The following is a 26590-nucleotide window of genomic DNA, read 5'->3' as shown; positions in this document are numbered from 1 at the left end:
GATGGGGGCGGTGAGAGGAAGCAAAGACTGCATCAGTGACTGTACTTGAACATGTACAGTAATGGTAAGATGTCCTTCCATATCAATATTGCAGTATTCCTTACTAAAGGGAGTCTCTGACATGGGTAGCCTAATGTCCAGCCAGTATACCAAATCCTTAGAATTTTATAGACATTGTACATCATGCATATGCTTCTGCTTCCCACTGAAGGCATATGGCATAAAGGTGACATACATACATACATACCTCAAAACTTCTGTGGCGAGTCCAAACGCTATAATCTATTGTCAGTCTGATTGCTCCTTCTGCACTGGTTATCGAACAGTGTTTCAGGTGAGTACCCCATTGGAGTTTCTTCTTATCTTTTCTTACTGTTCTTAAGTTTATGTATTTACATGTCATCCAGAAAGGGAAAATGTCAGTGTGAGAGGCAGATTCCCCATAAGGATACTCACGAGCAGTGTGCTTTTCACAGCCATATGAAGTGTTCTGTCTGCTAAGCGTTTGTCCTTAACACCCTATGTAGTCACCTCTCCTACTTGTCCATTTACAGAGGAAGAACATCTTAAATTGTTGGCCCATGGTGCTATGGTGGAATCTTCCTGTCCTGAAGGACAACCCATGCCAAGAAAAGGGCAAAAGAGTCGGATCTGATTTTGGCTGCTGTCCTGCCTCTCCCAGGCATCCCTCTTGAGAATGGTGAATGCCAAGATGACTGCCTGGTTGTTAGGTTGGATTCCTCTGCTGCGACCATATCGGAGGCCGGCATGGATCCAACTTTTTGCATGTCCTCAGAAGCTCTGGGTGTTGAGGGGGAACCTCGGCTAATGGTTTCAGAGGGACAGAGGGGTGATTCCAGAGATATTTGTTTGGGAGGAGATTCCTGCTAAGTTAGTTGAATGTAGGCAAAGGTGTGAACTTCCTAGGGTATGTAGGGCAGACGTTTGTCAAAAGAAAAAACAAAAAAAAAGCACGATGTTCTTCATCTCACATTGCTGCAGTCCTTACATATGGGTAGTCCGCTGTCCTCGGTCGGCCCGAATACCAAAGTATTAGGCTGACGTCGGTCCAGGCGCTTAAAACTGACATCAGGACGTCAGGGTACAAAAGCGCATGACCGACGTCATTTCTTCAGTCTTTTTTGCCGCATGGTCCGATGCAGAAGCAGCGTTGCAAGTGCCGTTCGCCGTTCTGAAATTTTTCGAATTCGGAGTTTCAGACCGAATCCAAGTTGGCTAAGTACCCCGTTGGGGATTATTTTGGTTTTTTCTTGCCTCAGTGTTTTACCGGATGTCAGAAAAAGTGAATAACTGTATTTCTTGTGGGAAACAGATACCGCATAGGGATTATCATTCTTTGTGTATTCCTTGTTTGGGGCCTGAGCACGACGTTGTTGGGTGTTGCCTTTGTACTAGGTTCAATAAACGCACTATTAAGCGAAGGTTGGGTTGTGCTAGGCTGGTCTTTGGGAAGCGGTGCAATTATAATATGCCTTCGGATTCTCCGGCGCCCGCTTCTGCGAAGAAGCGCAAAGACAAAACAGTTAAACCCAGGCAAGATGAGTCGTCCGTTCCGGACGCCGGTTCTTTAGAGGCTTCAGTGGAACCGGTGGTTCCGACGGAGACTTCTCTGGAGTCTCAGGGGGAGACTTTGATTTTGCAGGAGGTGGTCTCTCAGGAGGCAGGTCAGGCTGAAGGGGCTTCCCAAGTTACTGTACTCCCCTCCCTTCCTAAGGTGGTTAGGCCTTCTCCTTCTGTTTCCAAGGCTTCTCCCAGAGGCAGGCCAGTTTCAGCTTCTGTTGGTGTCACTCCTAGTTCAGCAGGGTCTGTGCCTAAGAAGCACATGCTTAAAATGGCAGAAGATTTAATTACTCTGATTAGAGGTTCTATGCCCCGTCCTGATAAGAGGCCTAGGGTGGAGCCAGAGTTGGGAAGTTTTGAGCAGGCTTCGGATATTTCAGAGTCTTCAGCTGAAGACTTGCAGGAGTATTCTCCTTATTCTGATTCTGATGCAGATGATTCCACTCCTTCTGCTTCTCCTCCAGAGGATTTTTCTTTTTCAGAGACACTTCATTCTATGAGGGAACATTTTAAGTGGGAAGGTCAGGACTTCTCTGATTCTAGGAAAAGGCTTAGGGAGTTTTGCTGTTACCCCAGCATAGGCCCTTGGCTATACCCCTGTTCTGGATGTTGTGGAAGATGTGTTTGCAGAGGCTTCACTTAATCCTGATTCTCTGCCTCCTGCTCCTGTTAAACCGGATAGGTATTACAGGGTGCCTGAGGCTCATAAATATCTTTATAAGAGTCCTAGGGCGGACCCATAAACTATTAGTCAGGGACTTAAGGGTGTCAAGGCCTCTGTTGTAAAAAATCCGGTTCCTCTAGATAAAGAAGCCAGAGCTTTGGATAGATGGGGAAAGAAGGTCTATACATCTTCTACCTTAGCTATGAGGGCTTTGAATTGCCAGTTTCATATGTTGAAATATCAAAACTTTCTTCTTTCTCAATTGAAGTCTAAGGTGGATGCTCTGGCGGAAGGCATTGAGTGTAAAGAGTTGCAAGATTTGGTGCATGTCTCTGAACAAGTGGGTAAGCATTCATTACAGTGTGGTTTTGATGCTGTGCAGGCCTCGTCTAGGGTGGCTGCCACTGGCTCAGTTCTTCGCAGGCACGCCTGGTTAAAGGATCAGAATTTATCTGACCATGTTAAGACAAGGATTTTGGATGCTCCCTTGCAGTCTGATGTGTTGTTTGGTTCACCTGTGGAATCAGTCTTGAAGAAAATGGAAGACAAGGCTAAGTCTATGCAGGCTGTTAAGGATTTTTTGCAAGTTCAGCCTCCGACGTTTAGTAGGAATTGGCCTGCTAAGGGGTGGACGTATCCTTCTTATGATTCTCAGTCTAGGGGTAGATCTAGACGTGGTAGGGGCAGAGCTCAGAATTCTTTCAGGCCTAGAACAGGGAGTTCACCTGCACAATCTTCGGGTGAGGGCAGGGGCCAGTCCTTTCGTAAACAGGCCCAATGACCTACTTTTCAGCTGCCAGATCCTTCTTGCCTGGCAGCACCTTTGGGAGGAAGGTTAGCACTCTTCAAGGAAAATTGGATGTTGATTACCCAAGACAAATGGGTATTGGATGTCATACACCAGGGTTACAAGTTTTATTTCCATACCTTGCCTCCTTTCAAAGGCATGCCGGACGTTCCTCCTCAGCAAAGACTAGAGGCTCAAGCAAATTTCTTTACAACTTCAAATAGGGGCCATACAAACGGTTCCTCTGCCAGAAGTGGGCCTAGGATTTTATTCTCGCCTGTTTCTAGTACCAAAGAAAGGAAACACGTGGAGACCAATTTTGGATTTATCCATCCTCAACACATATCTGGACATTCCCAAGTACAAAATGTTAACGTTACAACAGCTTTTACCTCTGCTGGGCAAAGATCACTGGATGGTGACCCTGGATCTCAAAGAGGCTTACCTTCATGTTCCTATCAGGCCCAGTTGCAGGAAGTATCTGCGTTTTCTGGCTGGGACTTCACATTATCAGTTCTCTGCATTGCCCTTTGGCTTATCTACTGCACCCAGAGTGTTCACGAAGGTTCTGGCTCCAGTGGTAGCTTTCTTCAGGCTAAGAGGAATACAGATCTATCCTTATTTGGACGATTGCCTGATACTGGCCCAAGAAAAGGACGAACTTCTTCATCATTTACAGTATGTGATGGCAGTGTTAAGATGCCTGGGGTATTCTGTGAACGAAATAAAGTCCAGTCTAGTACCCTCTCAGGACATGTGCTTTCTGGGTGTGAGACTGAATACAGCATCCCAGATGGCCTTTTGACCCGGACAAACAAAAGAATCTTTCTCTTTACTTCCACCAGTTGTCTCATCAGTCCAGGCTGACTGCAAGGACAGTCCTTCAAGCCTTGGGGTTCATGGCATCTTGTATTCTGGTACTTCCCAATGCCAAACTGCATATGAGGAAGCTACAATTGTATCTCAAGAATGTATGGACACAGCACTGCCAAGATTTGGACACTGTCATTCAAATAATACCTTGCATTCAAAAGGAATTTTTGTGGTGGGCTCAGGAATGTCACCTAAACAAGGGACTCTCTGTGACCCGGCCAGAGGCGAGTCAGATTTTAACGACAGATAGGTTCATAGGTTCATAGATTAGTACTAAGCTAACTGCCCTTGTGAGCCATTTTAAGCTTAGCCAATTATCCCTTGTGAGACTCAAACCATGCACCTTGTGTTTGTAAGGTAAACACCTTAACCATTAGGCCACCCTCCCAACCCGTGCCTCAGACAAAGCTTGGGGAGCTCATCTAAATGGAAAATGGATACAAGACACGTGGCCTGCCAGACTTCAACATCTACATATCAACTTGAAGGAGATGTTATCAGTCCAATTTGCATTGATAGCTTTCAAGGATTTACTTCTTCCAGGGCAGGTGTTGATTCAAACAGACAACACAACTGTCATGTGGTACATCAACAAGCAAGGGGGAACGCATTCTTATCCTCTATGCAGACAAGCAATGATTTTGTGGGAGACTGCTCTCAGTTTACAGCTAAATCTTCAGGCAAGGTTTCTGCCAGGTGCACAGAACTCCTTAGCAGATGTGTTGAGCAGACAAATTATGGATCCCCACGAGTGGAAATTGGATCCTCATGTATTCCAGAGGTTGACAGTGTTATGGGGAACTCCAGACATAGATCTGTTTGCTTCTCCACTAAATTACCAGCTGCCAAAGTTTTGCACAAAAAGGTTTCATCCCTCAGCTTGGAAAGTGGATGCTCTCTCATTCAATTGGAGCAATCTTCACGTGTATGCCTTTCCACCTCTGCCTCTCCTCCCAAAGGTACTGCTGAAGGTCAGACAGGACAAGCCAAACATGATTTTAATAGCTCCAGATTGGCCTCGACAGCACTGGTACCCATTACTGAGAAGTCTGGTACAGGAGCCTCCATGGCCTTTGCCTTCGATTCCTCACCTGCTGTCTCAGGAGAACGGTCATTTACTCAATGTCAAACTTCATTCTCTACATCTGACAGCCTGGCATATTCTGTTTTAAACCCTGGAGGGTGTCAGCTTCCACAACAAGTTTTGAATGTTATTTTGGAGGCCAGAAGGCCTAGTACAAGGAAAGTTTACGCAGATAAATGGAGGAGATTTTTATTTTGGAGTACAGCAAAGGACTTTGATGTTTCTAAACCTAATTTAAGTGTGGCGCTTCAATACCTTACTGAGTTATTGGACAAAGGTTTGTCCTTCTCCTCTATAAAGGTTCATGCTGCAGCAATCTCTGCTCACTATGACTGTGACCCACCATTATTTTCTCAGCCTTTGTTTAAGCAATTCCTTAGAGGGGCAAAGAATATAAGACCCCCACGTAGAGCTCCTACTCCTGCTTGGGATCTCAATTTTGTGTTGGAGAAACTCACTCTACAACCTTTTGAGCCTGCAGCATCGGCAGCGTTGAAATATTTATCTTGGAAGACTGCTTTTTTGTTGGCCATTACCTCTGCGAGAAGGGTTTCTGAATTACAGGCCCTTATGGCAGTTGAGCCTTTCTTAATTTTCCACAAGGATAGGGTGTCTTTGCGTACTAACCCTTCTTTTATGCCTAAAGTGGTTTCTAGTGTGGCTTTAAACCAAACTATTCATTTGCCTACTTTTTATGCAAACCCCCAAAATAAAGGGGAAAAGATTTTGCACACTTTGGATATTCACAGACAGTTGCGATATTATTTGAGCAGAACTAAAGGGTTCAGGCAGTCTCAGCAGTTGTTTGTTTCTTTTGCTTTGGGTTCTCAGGGCAAACCTGTTTCAAAACAAACTATTTCTAAGTGGATTGGTTTTTGTATTGCTTTCTGTTATTCCCATCATGGTAAGGAGATTCCAGCTGGGATTAGGCCTCATTCCACTAGGGCTACTGCCACTTCTACAGCTTTTTAAGGGGTGGCTACTAAAGATATTTTGGAAGCAGCTACTTGGAGTTCAGTGCATACTTTCTCTAAGCATTACCACCTTCCACTTTACTCTAAATCTAGGGCTGGATTTGCAACTGCAATTTTACAAGGCATGTTGGCAGCTCCTAATGCTTTATAGTTTTGCCATCCTCCCTTACCTCTGCTTTGGGATTCTACCCATATGTAAGGACTGCAGCAATGTGAGATGAAGAACATAGTACAGTTTTGTACCTACCATAAATGTAGATGTTCAAGATCCACATTGCTGCAGTCCAATTACCCTCCCTCCTTCCCTCTGTTGTTGAAGGTGGTGGTGTGGTTTGTGTTGTACATATTGTAAATATGGTTAGTGCGGGTGGTTGGTTGGGTTTTTGCCGGTTCTTGGCTTTGGCCTGTCTTGTTAGGGCCTTCTGACATCTGGGGCAAGAAAAGACTGAGGAAATGACGTCGGTCATGCGCTTTTGTACCCTGACGTCCTGATGTCAGTTTTAAGCGCCTGGACCGACGTCAGCCTAATACTTTGGTATTCGGGCCGACCGAGGACAGCGGACTACCCATATGTAAGGACTGCAGCAATGTGGATCTTCGAACATCTACATTTATGGTAGGTACAAAACTGTACTTTTCCCCTCCTCCTACAGATCCCCGATGTGAATGGCAGGATATTACCCAGGAGTTATTTAACAGTGATGGCCTTGAAGCCACCCCAAGCAGTTTCTGTACTTAATCCTCCTTCATCCTCCACACAAGAGGCCCAGGGGGCAGGACTCCTCTGATGAGGAGTTAGATTCTGGGGAAGAGTCTTTTGGCATATTCCTCTGAGATCCCTTCTCCCTTGGATTATGGCTCTGAGGAGGAAGATTCTGTTGGCTTAGACTGTCCCTTTGAAGAACTCTCCTTTGGGGATACTATTTCTTGTATTATGGAATTTTTTAAATGGGACTTGTTCACAGGTTTCTGATGCAAAAGAGGTATTATGACCTCATCCAGATGGAGTCTTAAAGCTTCCTGCTGTCCCTCCTGTCTTGGCTGCCCTTTTCGATAACTTTTTTTCAGCTTCTGTAGCCCTGGATTCTCAACCTCCAAACCTCTAAGAAACCAGGCAGATTTTACAGAGTGCCTGATGTGTAAGTTTCTGTACAAATGCCCTTCTGCCGATCTTTCTGTAGTGTCTTTCTCTTCTGACAAACTCTCTAAGCTTTTGTCTTCTACTAAACTAAAGACAGTAGAGCTGTAAAACGGCTGGACAAGAAGCTATATACTGCTGCCAACTTGGCCTTTCAGGCTTTTGACATCCCTGCTCTGGGCCAGTGATCAAGGACTCTCGATCCTCACAATGGACACTGGTGAGGGACTTTCACTTGGAACAAAGATAGATACACACAGTATTTCCAAATGCAGCTCTCTGCATCAAGTACTGTTTCCCTTAAGAGCACACAGCGGACACACTCCCGTCTTGGGGCTGGGTTTCCCTCTCTCACCAGGCTCCAAATAAGACCCCATGCTGACCACAGCTGTAAGAGTTGAGTCCTCAGCTAAGTGTTCCAGACCAAGTCCTCCACCATCATCTCTGTGAAACCAGTGCTCTGTTTCCCTGCTCCAAGTAACTGACACACACAGTCTGAGATTTTATTTTCACGCATACACACATGTGCACGCACCGTGGAAAGGCTGGCACAGATTTACCAGCTGTGCCACCTTGCCCAGACTGTAAGGTAGGTACTGCCACCAGAACACTTTAAAGCCAGCTACCCTAAGGCGTTTACAAGGATACATAATTATACTGAGTAAAATACCAATAGTAATATAAATGGTAGTATTTGACCAGTGCAGCAAGGCTTTCAGGGGCGGCCACAGTGTCACCAAATAAATATAAGTACTGTCAAAGTTTAAAATATTCTGTAAAAGACCAGCCAGAATGAAAAGTTTAAAGGTATTTAATAATAAAAGAACATGAAAATACGAAATATCTATTTACAATAAATACCAGAGATTCAGTCACAGGAAATATTAAAAATAAAGCAGTTGGATAGATTCACACAGATACAGAAAAGCAGTACTTAACTAATATCACTGTATTTTGAATTGCTATTTCCTGGTTTCTTACTAAAGCAAGTCAAGATAAAGTTTGTGAGTGGTCTTCTTTGTCAGGTTTCAAAACAGACTGCTTTGAGACTTCTGTCTTCTCTAGTATTGAAACATTGTTTTAGTGCTGGATTACAGAATGACATGACATACATCTAGTCACTTGACTTCTGATTCCCAAACTACCCCCTTTACTAGAAACTGAACCAGAATCAAGCACATATGTGACATAATACACACAGAGAGCTTTAAGATGTGTTTTAGCTTAGGAATCTATAAAATCATTTCAAAAACTTAGTTCACCACTAAGGACAATACAGAAGGATTCCTAGTCCTGGTTTTTGCAGATATTTTATGTCTGGCTGCAGTCAGAACTGTAAGATGCAATCTTAATGGCCTAAACCAGGTAATTTAATTTCAGACTTTTTTTTTTTTTTTTTTTTTTTTTTTTAAGTTAGCTGGACTGAGATTAACCTCTTCTCTTCCAGATCTTCTGTTACAATGTATTAATTTCAAAAGGTGTAATACATTCTGGCAAGCAGGTGTATTTCTTTTCCTTTCGGGAAGACCTCACTGTTGGTACATTTTTAACAGAAGCAGCTTTACAAGTATATTTTCAGCACAAGCACATGTACAAATCAGTTTGATATACAAATGGTCTATGATTTTTTTTTTTTTACAGAACTCCAGCTAGCTATGCTGGCATATGTTGCAAATCCACTGCCCTACTTCTCCTGGCATAGCTGATACCTCACATCACAGGGCTATTAATTACCAGACCCATATGTCCATTTATGTTTTAAACCTTCTTTATCAGGCTTTCCAGGCTATCTCAGACCTCCCTGATTCTGAAGGGAAGGATTCGACCCTCTCTGTACTGGGCTGTTCTTCTCAAGTAGCCTACCATTCTATTAAATGTAGTTGTGATGCACCTGATGCCTCCTCTAGAGCTGCTGCTTTTGGTTCTGTTTTGAGACTTTACTCTTGGCTTTGTTTCCAACTGCTGGATGCTCCTCTTGATAATAAAAACATGTTTGGTTCTGTAGCTGCTGAGCTTTTTAACTCTGCATGTTAAGGGCAGGGCCTTGCAGGAATTAAAGCGTATTTTTGTTTCTGTTATTCCTAATTTCAAGAGAAATTAACCCCATCTAAATCTGCTTTTGTTCACAGACCGCCTTGCCCTCCTCTCAAAGGTAAGAATGGTTCTAGGTGGGTTTCTCCTGATAAGGCTACATGGACCCCCAGATGTTCTTCATTCCACATTGCTGCAGTCCTAACCATTGGGTGTAGTCCGCTGTCCAGTCGGCCCGAATACCAAAGTATATGGCTGACGTCGGTCAAGGCGCATTAGACTGATGTCAGGACGTCAGGGTACTAATGCGCATGACCGACGTCATATCCTCAGTCTTTTTTGCCGCATGGTCCGATGCAGAAGCAGTTTGCGAGTGCAGGTTGGCGTTCTGAAATTTTCTGAAGTCGGAGTTTCAGACCGAATCAAAGTTGGCTAAGTACCCCGTTGGGGAACATTTTGTTTTTTTTCTTGCCTCAGTATTTAACCGGATGTCAGAAAAAGTGAATAACTGTATTTCTTGTGGGAAACAGATACCTCATAGGGATTACCATACTTTGTGTATACCTTGTTTAGGGCCTGAGCACGACGTTGTTGGATGCCGCTCTTGTGCTAGATTTAACAAACGCACTATTAAGAGAAGGTTAGACTGTGCCAGGTTAGTGTTTGGGAAGCGTTGTAATTATAAAATGCCGTCGGATGCTCCCAAAAAGCGCAAGGACAAAGCAGCGAAATCTAGGGTTGAAGAACCGGCAGTCCCGGACGTCGGTTCTTTAGAAGGCTCAGTGGAGCCAGAGGTTTTGCCAGGAGTTTCTGTGGAGTCTCAGGCAGAGACTTTATTGTTACAGGATGTGCCCTCTCAGGAGGTAGGCCAGGCTGAGGGGGCTTCTCAGGTAGCTGTTCTTCCCTCTCTTCCTAAGGTAGTTAGAGCCTCTCCTTCTGTTTCCAAGACTTCCTTGAGAGGTAGGCCAAGTTTAGCTTCAGTGGGGGCTTCTCCTAGCACTTCAGGTTCTGTGCCTAAGAAACATATGCTTAAAATGGCAGAGGATTTGATTACTATGATTAGAGGTTCTATGCCCCCTCCTGATAAGAGGCCTAGGGTGGAGCCTGAGTTTGAGAGTTTTGAACAGTGTTCAGAGGCTTCTGAGTCTTCTGAAGACTGGCAGGAGTTCACGCATTATTCTGATTCTGATGTGGATGATTCCACTCCTTCAGCTTCTCCTCCTGAGGATTTTTCATTTTCAGAGACTCTGCATTCCATGAGGGAGCATTTTAAATGGGAAGGCCAAGATTTCTCTGATTCCAGGAAGAGGCTTAGGGAATTCTTGTTTTACCCCAGCATAGGTCCTTAGCTATACCTCCTGTGTTGAATGTGGTGGAAGATGTTTTTGCAGAGGCTTCCCTGAACCCTGATTCTTTGCCTCCTGCCCTGTTAAACCTGATAGGTACTATAGGGTGCCTGAAGCTCATAAGTATCTTTTAAGAGTCCTAGGGCAGACCCAGAAATTGTTTCTCAGGGGCCTAAAGGTGTTAAGGCCTCTGTTGTTAAAAATCCTGTTCCTCTGATAAAGAGGCAAGGGCTTTGGATAGATGGGGAAAGAAAGTGTATACTTCTTCCACTTTAGCCATGAGGGCGTTGAATTGTCAGTTTCACATGTTAAAATATCAAAATTATCTCCTTTCACAATTGAAATCTAAGGTGGATGCTCTGGCGGAAGGTATTGAGTGTAAAGAGTTGCTGGATTTAGTTCATGTGTCTGAACAAGTGGGTAAGCATTCTTTGCAATGTGGTTTTGATGCTGTGCAGGCCTCCTCGAGGGTGGCTGCCACTGGCTCTGTTCTTCGCAGGCACGCTTGGTTGAGAGATCAGAATTTAGCTGAGCATGTTAAGACAAGGATTTTGGATGCTCCTTTGCAGTCTGATGTGTTGTTTGGTTCGCCTGTGGAAGCAGTTTTAAAGAAAATGGAGGACAAGGCTAAATCTATGCAGACTGTTAAAGTTTTTTGCAGGTGCAGCCTCCAAAGTTTAGCAGAAATTGGCCTACTAAGGGATGGACATATCCTGCTTATGATTCCCAGTCTAGGGGCAGGTCTAGGCGTGGTAGGGCAGAGCTCAAGGTTCTTTTAGGCCTAGAACAGGGAGTTCTCCTGCTCAGACTTCTGGTGAGGGCAGGGGTCAGTCCTTAAACAGACCCAATGACCTGCCTTTTCAGCTGCCAGTACATTCTCGTCTGGCAGCTCCTTTGGGAGGAAGACTGTCTCTTTTCAAAGAAAATTGGAATTTAATTACTCAAGACAGATGGGTTTTGGATATCATTCACCACGGTTACAGGTTTTATTTCCATACCTTGCCCTTTCAAAGGCATGCCAGACGTTCCTCCTCCACAAAGGAAAGAGGCTCACAAGCAAATTTCTCTGTTACTCCAAATAGGGGCCATTCAGCCAGTCCCTGTACCAGAAAGGGGCCTAGGATTTTATTCTCGCCTGTTCCTAGTACCAAAGAAGGGGAACACTTGGAGACCAATTTTGGATTTATCTATCCTCAACACTTATCTGGACATTCCCAAGTTCAAAATGTTGACGTTACAACAGCTTTTACCTCTGCTGGGCAAAGATCACTGGATGGTAACTTTAGATCTCAAGGAAGCTTACCTTCATGTGCCTATAAGACTAAGTTGCAGAAAGTATCTGCGTTTCGAGCTGGAAATTCTCATTATCAGTTCTCTGCATTGCCCTTTGGCTTATCTACTCAGAGTATTCACAAAGGTTCTGGCTCCAGTGATAGCTTACTTCAGGCTAAAAGGAATTCAAATCTATCCTTATTTGGACGATTGCCTGATTCTGGCTCAAGAAAAGGAAGACCTTCTACAGCATTTGGAATATGTCATAGCAGTGCTAAGATGCCTAGGGTATTCTGTGAACGAAATAAAGTCCAGTCTAGTACCCTCTCAAGACATGTGCTTTCTGGGTGTGAGACTGCATACAGCAGCCCAGATGGCCTTTTTAACCCCGGACAAACAAAATAATCTCTCCAGTTACTTCCATCAACTATCTCTTCAGTCCGGGCTGACTGCAAGGACAGTCCTTCAAGCCTTAGGGTTCATGGCATCTTGTATTCTGGTGCTTCCCAATGCCAAACTGCATATGAGGAAGCTGCAATGGTATCTCAAAAATGTATGGACACAGCACTGCCAGGATTTGGACACTGTCATTCAAATAATACCTTGCATTCAAAAAGAATTTTTGTGGTGGGCTCAGGAATGTCACCTAAACAAGGGACTCTCTGTGACCGCCAGAGAGTCAGATTTTAACGACAGATGCCTCGGACATTGCTTGGGGAGCTCATCTAAATGGAAAGTGGATACAAGACAAGTGGCCTGACAGACTACAGCATCTACATATCAACATGAAGGAGATGTTAGCAGTCCAGTTTGCATTAATGGCTTTCAAGGAGTTACTTCTTCCAGGGCAGGTGTTGATTCTAACAGACAACACAACTGTCATGTGGTACATCAACAAACAAGGGGGAACACATTCTTACCCGTTATGCAGGCAAGCAATGATTTTATGGGAGACTGCGCTCAGCTTGCAACTAACTCTTCAGGCAAGGTTTCTGCCGGGAGCACAGAACTCCTTAGCAGATGTGTTAAGCAGACAAATCATGGATCCCAGTGGAAACTGGATCTTCATGTATTTCAGAAATTGACTGTCATGGGGAACTCCAGACATAGATCTGTTCGCTTCTCCACTAAACCACCAGCTGCCAAAGTTTTGCACAAAGGGGTTTCATCACACAGCTTGGAAAGTGGATGCTCTTTCTTTCAGTTGGAAAAATCTTCATGTGTATGCCTTTCCACCTCTGCCTCTTCTTCCAAAGGTGCTCTTAAAGGTCAGACAAGACAAGCCAAGGATGATTTTAATAGCTCCAGATTGGCCTCGCAACACTGGTACCCACTACTAAGGAGTCTGGTAAGGAAGCCTCCATGGCCTTTACCTTTGATTCCACATCTGTTATCTCAGAAGGACGGTCACCTGCTCAATGTCAAGCTTCACTCTCTTCATCTAACTGCCTGGCATATTCTGTTTTGAAACACAGCAGGTCTCAACTTCCTCAACAAGTTTTAAATGTGATTATGGAAGCCAGAAGACCTAGTACAAGGAAAGTGTAATGAGAAAATGGAAGAGATTTTTATTTTGGAGTGCAGCAAAGAATTTGGAGATTTCTGAGCCTAATTTGAGTGTGGCTCTTCAATATCTTACTGAGTTATTGGACAAAGGTTTGTCCTTCTCTTCCATTAAGATTCATGCTGCAGCAATTTCTGCTCACTATGATTGTGACCCACCATTGTTTTCATCCTTTGTTCAAGCAGTTTCTTAGAGGGGCAAAGAATATAAGACCCCCCGAGAGCTCCTACTCCTGCTTGGGATCTCAATTTTGTGTTGGAAAACTTACTCTACAACCTTTTGAGCGGCTACTGCTGAATTGAAATACTTGTCATGGAAGACTGCTTTTTGTTGGCTATTACTTCTGCAAGAAGGGTTTCTGAGTTGCAGGCCCTTATGGCAGTAGAGCCCTTTTGATTTTCCATAAGGATAGGGTATCATTTAATCCTTCCTTTATGCCTAAGGTGGTTTCTAGTGTGGCTTTAAACCAAACTATTCATTTGCCTACTTTCTATGCAGATCCCCAAAATAAGGGGAAAAGATTTTGCACACTTTAGATGTACATAGGCAGTTTATTATTTAAGCAGGACTAAGGATTTCAGGCAGTCTCAGCAGTTGTTTGTTTCTTTTGCTTTGAGTTCTCAGGGCAAGCCTGTGTCTAAGCAAACTATTTCTAAGTGGATTGGGTTTTGCATTTCATTTTGTTATTCCCATCATGGCAAGGAGATTCCAGCTGGGATTAGGCCTCATTCCACTAGGGCTACTGCCACTTCAACAGCATTTCTAAGGGGTGGCAACTAAGGATATTTTGGAGGCAGCTACTTGGAGTTCAGTGCATACTTTCTCTAAGCATTACCACCTTCCTCTCTACTCTAAATCTAGGGCTGGTTTTGCCACAGCTATTTTGCAAGGCATGTTGACAGCTCCTGCTTTATGATTTGCCAGCCTCCCTTACCTCTGCTTTGGGATTCTATAGGACTGCAGCAATGTGGAATGAAGAACATAGTACAGTTTTGTACCTACCATAAATGTAGATGTTCGAGGATCCACATTGCTGCAATAACCCTCCCTCCTTCCCCTCTGTGTTTAGGGGTGGTGGTGTGGTTAAGATATACTCTTGTACTTTTGTATATATTGTATTTATGTTTGGTGCAGGGTTTTTGGTTTTGGTTTGGGCCTTGTCTTTTAGGGTCTTCTGACATCTGGGGCAAGAAAAGACTGAGGATATGACGTCGGTCATGCGCATTAGTACCCTGACGTCCTGACATCAGTCTAATGCGCCTTGACCGACGTCAGCCATATACTTTGGTATTCGGGCCGACTGGACAGCGGACTACACCCAATGGTTAGGACTGCAGCAATGTGGATCCTCGAACATCTACATTTATGGTAGGTACAAAACTGTACTTTCTCCGAAACCTCCTTTTCAGGACAAGCCAGCTTCTGGCTGACTGTTTTCTTGGCCCTTTTCTGAGCCAGGTTCCTTCATCTCTTAGTCTTTCACTGTCCCTTCCCAATTGGTAACAGATCACTGAAGACTCTCTGGTATTGTCCGTCATCTGTCAGGGCCACTTCATGGTATGGAAATCCTTTCCTCCTGTTGTGGACATCCCTCAGCTTCCTCAGGAACAGCTTCCTTTCTTTCCAAAACTACTCCCGGGTCTTCTGGCATAAGGCACCATTCAAGCTGTGTCCCTTTCCAGGAGGAAAAGTGGTTTTATTCAAGCCTGTCTGGTTCCCAGGAAGGAAAGCACCTGGAGACCCATTCTGGGTCTGTCTTAGGTTGATACCTTTCTGATGAGCTTTTCCTTTGAGATGTTATCCCTTCAGACTGTTTCCTCTTACCCCCCCCCCCCGGTTTTCTTGGTATCCCTGGATCTCAAGGATGCTTATCTTCACATCCCAATTCATTCCCTTTTCAGGCAGTTTTTACCTTTCTCTTACTACTTTGCTTTTTCAGTTCTCTGCTTTGTACTTTGGCCTTTCTGCTGCCCTAAGGGTTTTCACCAAATGCTTTGTTCCTTTGATTGCTGTTTGCAGGATGAGAGGGGTTCAAGTCTTTCCTTATCTGGATGACCTACTCATTCAGGCTTTCTCCCCCGAAGCCTTAATTCAGCACCTCCACTATACTGTTTGTCTCTTACAAAGCCTGGGGTTTACAATGAACTTCCAGAAATTAGTCCTGGTTCCATCTCAGGATCTTGTATTTCTTGTTCATCTCTATACTAGCTTCCTAGCCGCCTGTCAAGGCTCTTTCTCTAATCCCCCTTTTTCAGTCCCTGCTTCCTCTGGTTTCAATTACAGACAGGGAGTTTCTAAGGGCACTAGGATTCATGGCTTCCACCATTTCTATGCTACCTCTTGACAGGCTTCATATGAGAAAACTACAGTGGTTCTTAGTCATTTTAGCTCCAGCAAGTTCAAGATGTTCTAGTCCCTCTTCTTCCTTGCCTGAAGCTCAAGCTTCAGTGATGGGTTTACCACCTGTCTCTCAACCTGAGACTTACTTTTCAGCCCCCATATCCCTCTTCACAGCTTTTTTCAGATGCCTCAGACATGGAGTATGGAGCCTCTTTCACTCCCCTTGAGGTCCAGTCCAGGGTCTCTGGCCCCCTCATCGGAGGTTAGACCACATCAGTATCAAGGAGGTGAGAACTCACCTTTTCATCCCCTTTTTCTTCCAGGGCATCTGAGAATCTTTACAGATAATACCACAGTGAATGTGATACATCAACAAACAAGGGGGGGCACGGTCCTACCTTCTTTGCAGGCTGGATGTTAAAGTCCTGAATCTAGCTGTCCAGTATTAAGCGACTCTTGAGGCTGTATACATTCCTTCAGAGAAAACATAATGGTAGAGACTGAGCATGTCTAAAAAACAGGCTCATGAATGGATGCATCACATGGTTGTTTCTGGACATAGTCCATAAATAGAGTACGCCTCAGGTAGATCTTTCTGCCTCCCCTTTCAACAGACAACTTCCTGTTTTTTGCACCAGAGTCCCAGGTTCTCTGGCTTGGAAGATGGATGCCCTATCTTTTTCTTGGAAGGGGATGTTTCTCTGTGCCTTTCTTCTCCTTCCTCTAATGCCGAAAGTCCTGTTCAAGATAGAGCAGGACTCCCAAAATCTTGTTGGTACCTCCCTTTTGGTCCAGACAGCATTGGTTCCATCATCCTCTGCACCGAGCTAAGGGCAATCACCACTACTTACCTTGCAGACTGGACCTACTCGCACAACACTAGGGGACTGTCATCCATCCTCACTTGTCCACTCTTCAGCTCACATTGTGGATAATAGGGTTTTGATCGCTTTTAGGCACCTTTCTACTGAGGATGTGCTTAGTTCTGCAGGAGGCCAGCAAACCCACTACTAGGAAATCCTGTTTGTGCAAATGGAAGAGATTTTCTGTTTGGTGTGCTTTGCTCGTAACCTGGATCCACCTTCTGTGGAGATCTGTTTGGTTCTCTTAGTTGTGTAATTTTGTTCCATGCTGGGTTAGCATATTCTTTTGTTAAAGCTCATCCTTTCAGCTATTTCTCCTTGTCTGTTAGAAACCCCTCCTCTGGTCTGTAGGTTTGAGGTCAAGCAATTTCTTAAAGGCATCCTTCATATTGGACCTCCAAGGAAGACTATTCCAACTTCTTTTGAGCCTACATGTTCGGCTTCATTTTACAGCACTGTACATTGAAGACTGTTCTTTTGGCCTATACTTCAGCTAAGAGAGTGTCTGAACTCTAGGCTCTTATGGCTATTCCTCCTTTTTAAGTTTTTCATAAGGGCAGGGTATCTCTTTGGACTAATCCTTTTTATGCCCAAGGTGGTTAATGAATTGTTTCTTAATCAGTCTATTAATTTGACCTCATTTTTTTTTCTGCATATTCTGCTAGTGAGAAGGTTCTTTACACCTTGGATTTGCATGGACAGCTCGGATATTATTTAGATAAGACTAAGACCATTCACATGTCTGAGCAACTTTTTTGTTCCTTTTATCCCATATCTGTAGGTTTGGCTGTTTCTAAACAAACCATTTCTTCTTAGAACGCTAAGGCCATTTCAGGGGAGCCTTTCTGCCTCTGTAAAGGCTCATTCTATCAGGTCTCTTATTTCCTCTGGTGCTTTTGTCCTCCAAAGATTTGGATACCAATTCAGTCCCTGAGGTTGCTACTTGGATTCCTGTCCATACCTTTAGTAAGCATTACAAAGTAGTGGTTGTTTCAAGAGCAAGAGATGGCTTTACCAGAGCTGTCCTGCATGGGTTTCTTGAGGGCTTTTCTGGACCTTCCTCTTCCCAGGTTTCCTCTTGAGCTTTTATACTCTCCCTTTAGTGAAGAATACTGCAACAGTGATATGGAAGGACATAGTACAGTTGTGTAAAATCTTGCAAACAGTAGATGTCATTCTCTTCACTGTTGCCGTATTCACTCCCTCCTTCCTCCCTCTTCTTCTCCACTCTCCATTTTCTCCTTCTGGATGCATGTGTTCCTTCCTACTACTTCCTAAGACTGTTGTTTCTCTTGGGGCTCTTCAGTTTTGAGGTATGTACATCCCTTTGGGCTCTTTAGTTCTGAGGTATGTACGTCTGTATGTCACCTTTATGCCATATGCCTTGAGTGTGGAGCATGCACAAGTTGTATGATGCCTACAAGAACCAAAGGCTTTGGTATACTGACCTGAAGTTGGGCTACCCATGGCAAGTAATCCCTTTAGTAAAGAATACTGCAACATTGAAGAAAAGGATGTCTACTGTAATGGTAAGATTTTACACAACTGCACCTAACGCAAACCGTACAGTGTTTTGTAATATTTACTGTTGTAGTCATTATTTCTGGGAACCCTTCCAGAGCATAAGGAGCAGTTGGTAGTTGGCCGTGACTGAACTGTGAATAGAACAGACTTTGGGGAATGGTCATGGCAAAGCTTGCTCCAGACCTGGATGGAGAACCTAGGTTTGTAATACTTAGGATTGCTTTCAGAATTGACTTGATATCATTTCTTATGAAGAATAATGTACTGGCTATACTCATACTGTTGTAGAATGCGTAATTACACAAATTGGCATTAGTTTCTTACGAAAAGATAAAAAAAAAAGAGAGAGACTACAGTGCGTAAGCCATTTTGATAGTTTTTTGACAGGTTTTCTCTTCTTGCTATTTGCAAAGGAGTCAAATAGCTGGTCTGTTTTTCTGAGTCACTCTGCTCTGTGTAGGTAAATTGTAACTGTTTGTGCATGTCCAAGGTATACAAAGTTTTCTTCCCCTTATTCTGTAGGTATTGACAAAAACAGGGCTGAATTTTCCTGATGCAGGTAAAGTTTTGACATGAAGGAACGGTTGGTACACAGAGTGACTGTTATTGTGGAAGGTCAGCAATGGTTCTTTACACATTAAGGCTTGCAACTCATAATATCACAGCAACCAAAAAGTGAGTTGCAGAAGCATTTTTTTTTTTAAAGGAAGCTGAAGCGGGAAGATCGAAGCATGCCGGAGTCCCCCCCCCCGATAGCGATTCCGTGTGGAGCATTTTACATTTTGGCAGTCTGAGATGGAGTTACTCCCTTTGTGAACTGAGTGACTGGCAGTTATAGAGGATATAAGGGAGTATCTAAAGAAAGGCAAGTTGAGATAGCAGTAATATGTACCCACAAAGAGGCTTCATATAGTCCTGATTTTTAAAGGTCTAGCAGATAGATGAAAACCAAACACTTCAGCTGAATTAGGGTAATTGTCACTAGCAAGTTACTAAAGGGAGAATCTTGTGCACTTTACTTAGCTATCCTGTATTTGGTTTACTTGGCTGCCTTATCTGGAGTACTACGCCCCTTGAAAATATGTGCCTCGAAGTGATGAGTACTAAATCAACCATGTCAGCCTTAGGATTCTAAGTTTGGGGTGTGGTAAAGACTCTGATGTCAGGATGTCCATAGGCTGAGAGTAACTGTATTGGTTCTTCCTTTGTTAGACTTAGTAGGAGACAAAGCCATTGTTGCTTGCACCAGAAGGAGGCTGTTATAATCATTTTGGCTTCTCTTTAACTTTGGTAATACTCTGGAAAATTGGAGGTGTCAGGTAAATGTATAGAGAAATATACCTACCAATTAAGTGGGGAAAGCATCCACTGGAAGTGCTGTCCTGCACCAAAACATTGCATGCTGCAAGTTCACTGGGGAAGGGTAAAAGTCTACTTCTGGCTCACCTCCTATTTGATGGTCATTTCCAGGAATGCTTCTCTGTTGAGCTTCCATTAGTGGAGGTCTGACTGTGACTTACTCAGCTTGTGTGCTAAAACATTTTCATGAGATGGGATCCAAGAAGCTTTGAGGGTCAGCCTGGACTCCTAATTTACTTCAAAGCTTGCTTGGCAGCCCACAAAGTAAAAGTGAGTGCCTTGCCATTGCCTGTGCCACTCATCCATATTTCTTTCAGTGCTTGTAACATTAAAATTGCAGACATTATCTTTTACATTTGTGTTTGTATTGTCATGTCATGTTCTCGAGATCCTTAGGCTACCCCCTCTTCCCCCCAGACTGTCATAGGAGCTTGTGGTGAAGGTCTAGGTCCACAAGAGAAGCTTGAAAGATTTCTTTGGATTGAAATATACCTGGAATTTCCAGTGTCAGATTTCTCTCTCCTACTGTTTCCCCTCTCTGTCTCTCTCTCTCTGTATATAATGTATGTGTGTGTGTATATATGTATGTATACATACACACACACATACAGTGCAATGAAAAAGTATTTACCCCCTTCTTGATTTCTTATTTTTTTGCATGTTTGTCGCACTTAAATGTTTCATATCATCAAACAATAGTAAATATTAAAGATAACCCAAGTAAACACAAAATGCAGTTTTTAAGTGATGATTTTGTTTGTTAAGGGGAAAAAAATATCCAAACCCACATGACCCTATGTGAAAAAGTAATTGCCACCTTGTTCAATCAATCATGAAGGAACTTTGGTTAATCACATTTTTGGGAAACCCGAGTTCAATTTCACTAGCCATACCCAGGCCTAATTACTGCCAGACATGTTGAATCAAGAGATCACTTAAGTAGAACCTGTCAGACAAAGTGAAGTAGGCCAAAAGATCCCAAAAAAGAAGAAATCATGCCGCGATCTAAAGAAATTCCAGAACAGATGAGAAAGTAATTGACATCTATCAGTCTGGAAAAGGTTTCAAAGCCATTTCTAAAGCTTTGGGACTCCAGCGAACCACGGTGATAGCAATTATCCACAAATGGAAAAAAACATTGAACAGTGGTGAACCTTCCCAGGAGTTGCCAGCCTACAAAAATTACCCCAAGAGCACAGCGACGACTCATCCAAGAGATCACAAAAGAACCCAGAACAATATCTAAAGAACAGCAGGCCTCACTTGCCTCAGTTAAGGTCAGTGTTTATGACTCAACCATAAGGAGGAGACTGGGCAAAAATGGCATGCATGGCAAAGTTCTAAGGCGAAAACCACTGCTGACCAAAAAGAACATAAAGGCTCGTCTCACTTTTGCCAAAAGACATCTTGATGATCCACAAGACTTTTGGGAAAATATTCTGTGGACTGGCTTAACAAAAGTTGAACTTTTTGGAAGGTATGTGTCCCGTTACATCTGGCGTAAAAGTAGCACAGCATTTCAGAAAAAGAACATCATGCCAACAGTCAAACATAGTGGTGGTAGTGTGATGGTCTGGAGCTGCTTTGCTGCTTCTGGACCTGGACGACTTGCTGTAATTGATGGAACCATGAATTCTGCTCTCTACCAAAAAATCCTGAAGAAGAATGTCCGGCCATCAGTTCATGACCTCAAGCTGAAGCTCACTTGTGCTCTGCAGCAGGACAATGATCCAAAACACACCAGCAAGTCTACCTCTTAATGGCTTAAAAAAAAAAAAAACAAAATGAAGGTTTTGGAGTGGCCTAGTCAAAGTCCGGAATTGAATCCAGTTGAGATGCTGTGGCATGACCTTAAAAAGGTGGTTCATTCTCTGAAACCCTCCAATATGGTTGAATTAAAACAATTCTACATAGAAGAGTGGGCCAAAATTCCTCAACAGCGATGTGAAAGACTCATTGCCAGTTATCGCAAATGCTTGTTTGCAGTTGCTGCTGCTAAGGATGGCACAAGTTATTAGGATTAAGGGACAATTACTTTTCACATAGGGCCATGTAGGCTTGGATAGTTTTTTCCTTAATAAGTAAAATCATCACTTAAAAACTGCATTTTTTGTTTACTTGGGTTATCTTTGTCTAATATTTATATTTGGTTGATCTGAAACATTTAAGTGTGGCAAACATGCAAAAAATATGAAATCAGGAAGGGGGCAAATAGTTTTTCATTGCAGTGTAGATAAATATATATATATATATATATATATATATATATATATATATATATATATATATATATATATTGTGTGTGTGTCTGTAATGTTTTAATTGTATAGAATTGTCGAGATGTGTAGAAATATATTACAACATCGTGTAGCAAGTTGTTTCAGCTTATTTGTTTGTGTAGTATTTCTAATGTAATCTTTACTGTATTGGATTATACTGTATTTGCATTGTATTGTATGTGCAGCTTTTCTCCCCGGGCCTCTGCTGAAAACGGGTTCAGTCGACCAAGTCAGACCACCCTGGTAAACGCATGTCAAATAAATAAAATAGTGGTCAAGAGAGGGGATTGTGACCTTGAGAAAGCTGAAGTTGATGGCATATGGTGCAAGTAACCCTCTCAGATGATTCGTAATGGCAAGGTCTGGTTTTTACTTTTTTGCTGCAGTAGAAAAATCTTTGTGATGTTACTTAAGGAAGCACATTTCAGGATGGGCACCCAGGCAACTGTTCTTGTGGCTACTTAGGTGGCCCTTTTCAAATTTGAGTCCCCATTGTCAGTGGTTATGGCCCTTCTAGTCCAGTATGACAGCCCTTTGTCTAGGTCAAGGGGTGACACGTTTACCTCCTCCTTATGTAACGGCTGATACAGTTTGGGCCTTCTTAAGTTATTTGTTGTTGAAAAATACTTATAATACCTAAAATTACATGCCTTTCAAGCAGTGTTGCAGTCTCCAAATGATTGATACATCCCTTCAGAGACGCTGCTTAAAGCTGTAACATAATATGAAAAGTCGCCACCACTGCTAGAGCATCACTTCAGAAGCTAGGGTTTCGTAATCTCAAGATCTGACATTTGGCTCATTGCGTAATGTCTGTGTAGTCAACTCACCTAAGTAAAAGGATATATTCCCATTTAAGGACACCGGATAGGAGTCTGGCCAGCAGTAAAGGATCTTGAGTCCAGTTCCAAAGCCTGTAAGGTCTTGACTGTTCTTTATGTTCACTGCAGCAATAGTGGTCTCCTCTCTCTCCTGTGGATTAAGTGGTTGTTATCCATTTATTTGTCTTTGGATATTATGGGAGTTCAGCACAGATGCAGCGTCTCTTTTTGGTGCAGCTCCCAGATAGTGACTACTGCCTTCTACAACTCACTATTACTCTTGTGAGGCGAACTTGTGAGCATGAAGCAGAATGCTGTATTCGTAGCACTTAGCATTAGTAGTGAATCTGTTCCTGCAGGATGGATTTCTTGGTGTTCTTTTTAAACAGTGGGACATTTCACGAGTGCAAATGTCCTGCTGAGCTCTTCTGCACCTTTGATGAAACCAGCAATGATTCTTCCACAGCTGGAGTTTGAGAATATGTTCATTGCTTGTTGACAGATGGTTACAGCAGCTAAATTAGGTAGGGCATCCTCATGTCAACACATCATAAATCTCATGCCTCATCAAAACAAAACTGTACTCTAGTTTAATGTACACCACCATGTTTTGCTTCAAGCCCTAAAGGGAGAGTGGACCTCAGGGAAAAAGTAAACAAAAGAGGAATTTCTCCTGTTCAGCTTTCTTCCTTTGTCTTAGTTGAGTCTGGAAAATTTGCAAGTTCCCTGTCTGAAATTATCAGGGAAAATTAATAGTACCTTTCTGTTAATTTCCCATCTGTTGTGAAATGGGATTCCAAAACTGAAGCAGTCTGAAATGTGTAACATTTGTGCTGAATACTAAATTTTTGATTGCTCTATTTTATGCTTTCTGTGTCCTTGCAGCCTCCATTAATGTCCTGGTCCAGAACTGCAAAATCTACAATGATGCTAGCTGTGACATTTCAGCAGATGGACAGCTCCTTGCAGCATTTATTCCTAGCAGTCAGCGTGGCTTTCCTGATGAAGGTATCCTAGCAGTGTATTCTCTGGCACCACATAACTTAGGAGAGATGCTGTACACCAAGCGATTTGGTAAGTCTGTCACGGCTGTGTAGTTTATATCTTTTGCATTATGCCTCCTGTAATACTTGTTTGAGAGTACAGCTGTATAATGTTTACCATGCACAAAAAGCTCTATTTGGTGGATTTAATTATTGAATTTAATAATTTAATATCATGCTTCTGTAGTGACCATTATATTTTGACCATTGACAGTTCTATTTGTTTTTGATGATGCACATGACATTTTCTGCCAGTAAATCAAAAATAACTGACCTTGGTTGACTTTTAGAAATGGTAAATGAGTAGAGGTTTGAATGTCAGAGTTTTTTCTGTGGAAAAGAGCATGCTTTGTACTGATTTAATTGGTTCTCGCGTCGAAGTTAATTATTTTAAAAGGATGATAGGCAGGAAAGTACTCTCTGCAGCCTTGTGCACTTAATTTCCTTTTTGGGCCTGTTTAGCATTGTTTCCCCTTTGATCTTAACTTTCTGTAGTCTGAGCACATGCACACACCTGCTTGTGCTAGGGTATTCCTGTCAGATTATAGTGGTCCACTCTTATCCAGTTAAATCCTTTGTACTTTCTGGTTTGTTATGCAGTTTGGATGTCATACTGACATGCACTTAAAGGTTACCATGTTTGATGCCTTTAAAGGTATGGTTTTAAAATGTGTCTGTGGTCACATTTTTTTTTCTCTCAGCTACCTTCAGAAAGGGACTTGTCAAGTTTTGGATGTGGTCGTGGTGGTGCAGCGGTTAGTGTTGTCACCTCACAGCAAGAGGTTCTCCGGTTCCATTCTTGCCTGGAGCACTTTCTGTGTGGAGTCTGCATGTCCTACCCGTGGTCGAGTGAAATTTAAAGACATGCAGGTAGGCAGGTGCGTGCGTGTGTGAATGAACCTTCTTTGAAGGTTGGGCGCTGAGCTGGCAACTCAACACTGTAAAAATTCACTGCCAGTCATTAGCGGACCGGAGTTCTGCTGTGGCGACCCCTAACTGGGAAAAGCTGAAAGACAGTTTATAGTAAGATCTGCATGTGCTCGTCCTAGTGATTTATTAATGCAGTAGTATTCTTTGCACAGGACATTTGTCTCATGATAGCTTGTCCAGGTCCAAACAGACCTCTATTTGTCCTTCTGAATATAACTACTACTTGGTTGACATTAGGCTTAAAATCTGTATAAATCTCTGCAGTGTTCATACCTTTACTTCAGATGTCCTTTCTTATCACTGTATTAATTGCTCTTGGGATATCCCGCCAAGGATAGCTTAATGTCCAGACAGCATACCAAAGCCTCTACTACTTCTGGGCGCCGCATATCAACTGTATGTCCTATGTGCAAGGTGCAAAGTAAAAATGTCACATACGAGCGCCTATTCCTCAGAACTTCTTTGCCGCCTGTCTGAAAGCTACATTTGAATTCAGTATGTAAGCCTTTTACATAGTTTGTTTCACTACCAAGCCTTCTGCAGAAATGTGCCCTATTGGGTCTCATCCTTTCTTTTCTAATTATTTTAGTTTGCATGTCATCCAGGAGGGGAAAATGAGTGTGAGATGCATATTCCACATAAAGATACAGACTAACAATGCCTTTTTGTTTGGGTGCTACTCACGATCATACACAGTGAAAGATTTACCAGGTATTTGGCCTTGAGGTACTCCACAGTTATCTGTCACCTCTTGCCACTTGCTTAGAGACCAAGCAGTTGAAGCTTTTGGCTCAGGGTACCATGGCCAAATCCTCCAGGCATATAGCTGCCTCTTAAAAAGAAAGCCAAAAAGGTGCTAACAGATCTTGCTTCTGTCCTGTCGCCACCGGATATCTCTTTTGAGTTGGATGATCAACCTGAGGACTGTGTAGTGCTGCAGTCAGCTCCCTCTGCTGCGACCCAGTTTTGGAGGGCGACATGGTGCTACCTTACCCTCATGTCCGAACAGGCTGTGCTTATTTCTGGTGCAGATGTGGAGGAGGAACCATATGTGATTATTTTGGAGGGGCCTGGGGGGATTCCCCAAATACCTATTAGGGTAGATGTGCCTGGTGATCTTATTGAACCTAGGCAGAGAGTCTGAACTTCTAGATTTGTTAAAACTGATGTTACTTTACAAAAAAAAAAAAAAAGTAAGCATGTGTCCCTGTAGCCAAGGATCCACACAAAGAATGGCAGGATTTTGCTGGTGCTCTTAAGCCCCCCCCCCCCCAAATAAAAAAGGATTGTGTCCCTACTTCTGTTCCATAGTCCTCCACTCCTTCCATATGCTGTAAAGACTCTGATTCCTCTGCTAAAGAGTTGGACTCTGGTGAGGAGTCATTGACATAATCGTCTCAGATCCATTTTCCCCTTTCCCTGAGGTCTAAGGAAGAAGTCTCACTTTCCTGTGGAGGATTTGTCTTTTGCAGACACAGTGGTTAGTATGATGGAATACTTTGTGGGACTGTTCCCAGGTTTCTGATGTCCAAAAAAGATACTATGAACTCTTGCAGATAGATTTTTGTCAGCCTTCTGCAGGTCCTCCAGTGCTGGCCGCCCTCCTGGATATTTTCACTGCAGCTTCTTAGGCCTCTGACTCTCAGCCTCCTGCCCAGACTGGTTCTATAAAGTCCCTGAAACTCAGCAGTTTTGATATCAAAGCCCTACCTCTGTTCCTGCTGTTATTTCTGCAGCCACTCATAAACCATCCAAGTTGCTGGCTTCTTCTAAGTTTTTACATTCAGGTAAGGACAGATGCCATGGACAGATATGGTTAAAAAAAAAAAAAAAGTATATACTACTTCTGCCATATCCATCAGGGCTATTAATTACCAGACCCATGTGACTAGATATGTTGTGGCTCTTTTCCAGCATTCTGGCTGACTTGTCTGTGTTAGAAGTCAAGACTTCTGCCATTTCCCTTTTAAGCTTTTCTTCTGAAATGGCTTGTCATTCTGTTAAATGTAGCTGTGATGCTTTCTCTAAGGCAGCTGCATCTGGATCTGTTATGCACAGCTATTGGTTACACCCCCAGGCTGTGCTTGAAGACATCAAGGCCAAGTTATTGGATTCTC

General features: G+C 43.1%; 1 protein-coding gene across 1 annotated transcript in view; it reads left to right on the top strand.

Annotated features, from left to right (window-relative positions):
• AMBRA1 (autophagy and beclin 1 regulator 1) overlaps window positions 1-26590 on the top strand; it is a gene marked incomplete in the record, with an annotated part of 1868076 nt that overhangs the window by 1248509 nt on the left and 592977 nt on the right. The window contains 1 exon segment of the mRNA XM_044082605.1: window positions 23386-23574. Within this exon segment, the coding sequence (XP_043938540.1) occupies window positions 23386-23574 (189 nt within the window).

Source organism: Protopterus annectens, chromosome 9.part0, assembly GCF_019279795.1.
Source record: "Protopterus annectens isolate FY-2018-M chromosome 9.part0, PAN1.0, whole genome shotgun sequence".
In the NCBI taxonomy this organism is placed as follows: Eukaryota; Metazoa; Chordata; order Ceratodontiformes; family Protopteridae; genus Protopterus; species Protopterus annectens.
Note: the sequence above shows the minus strand (reverse complement) of the source record. Positions and strands in the feature narration are given on the sequence as shown.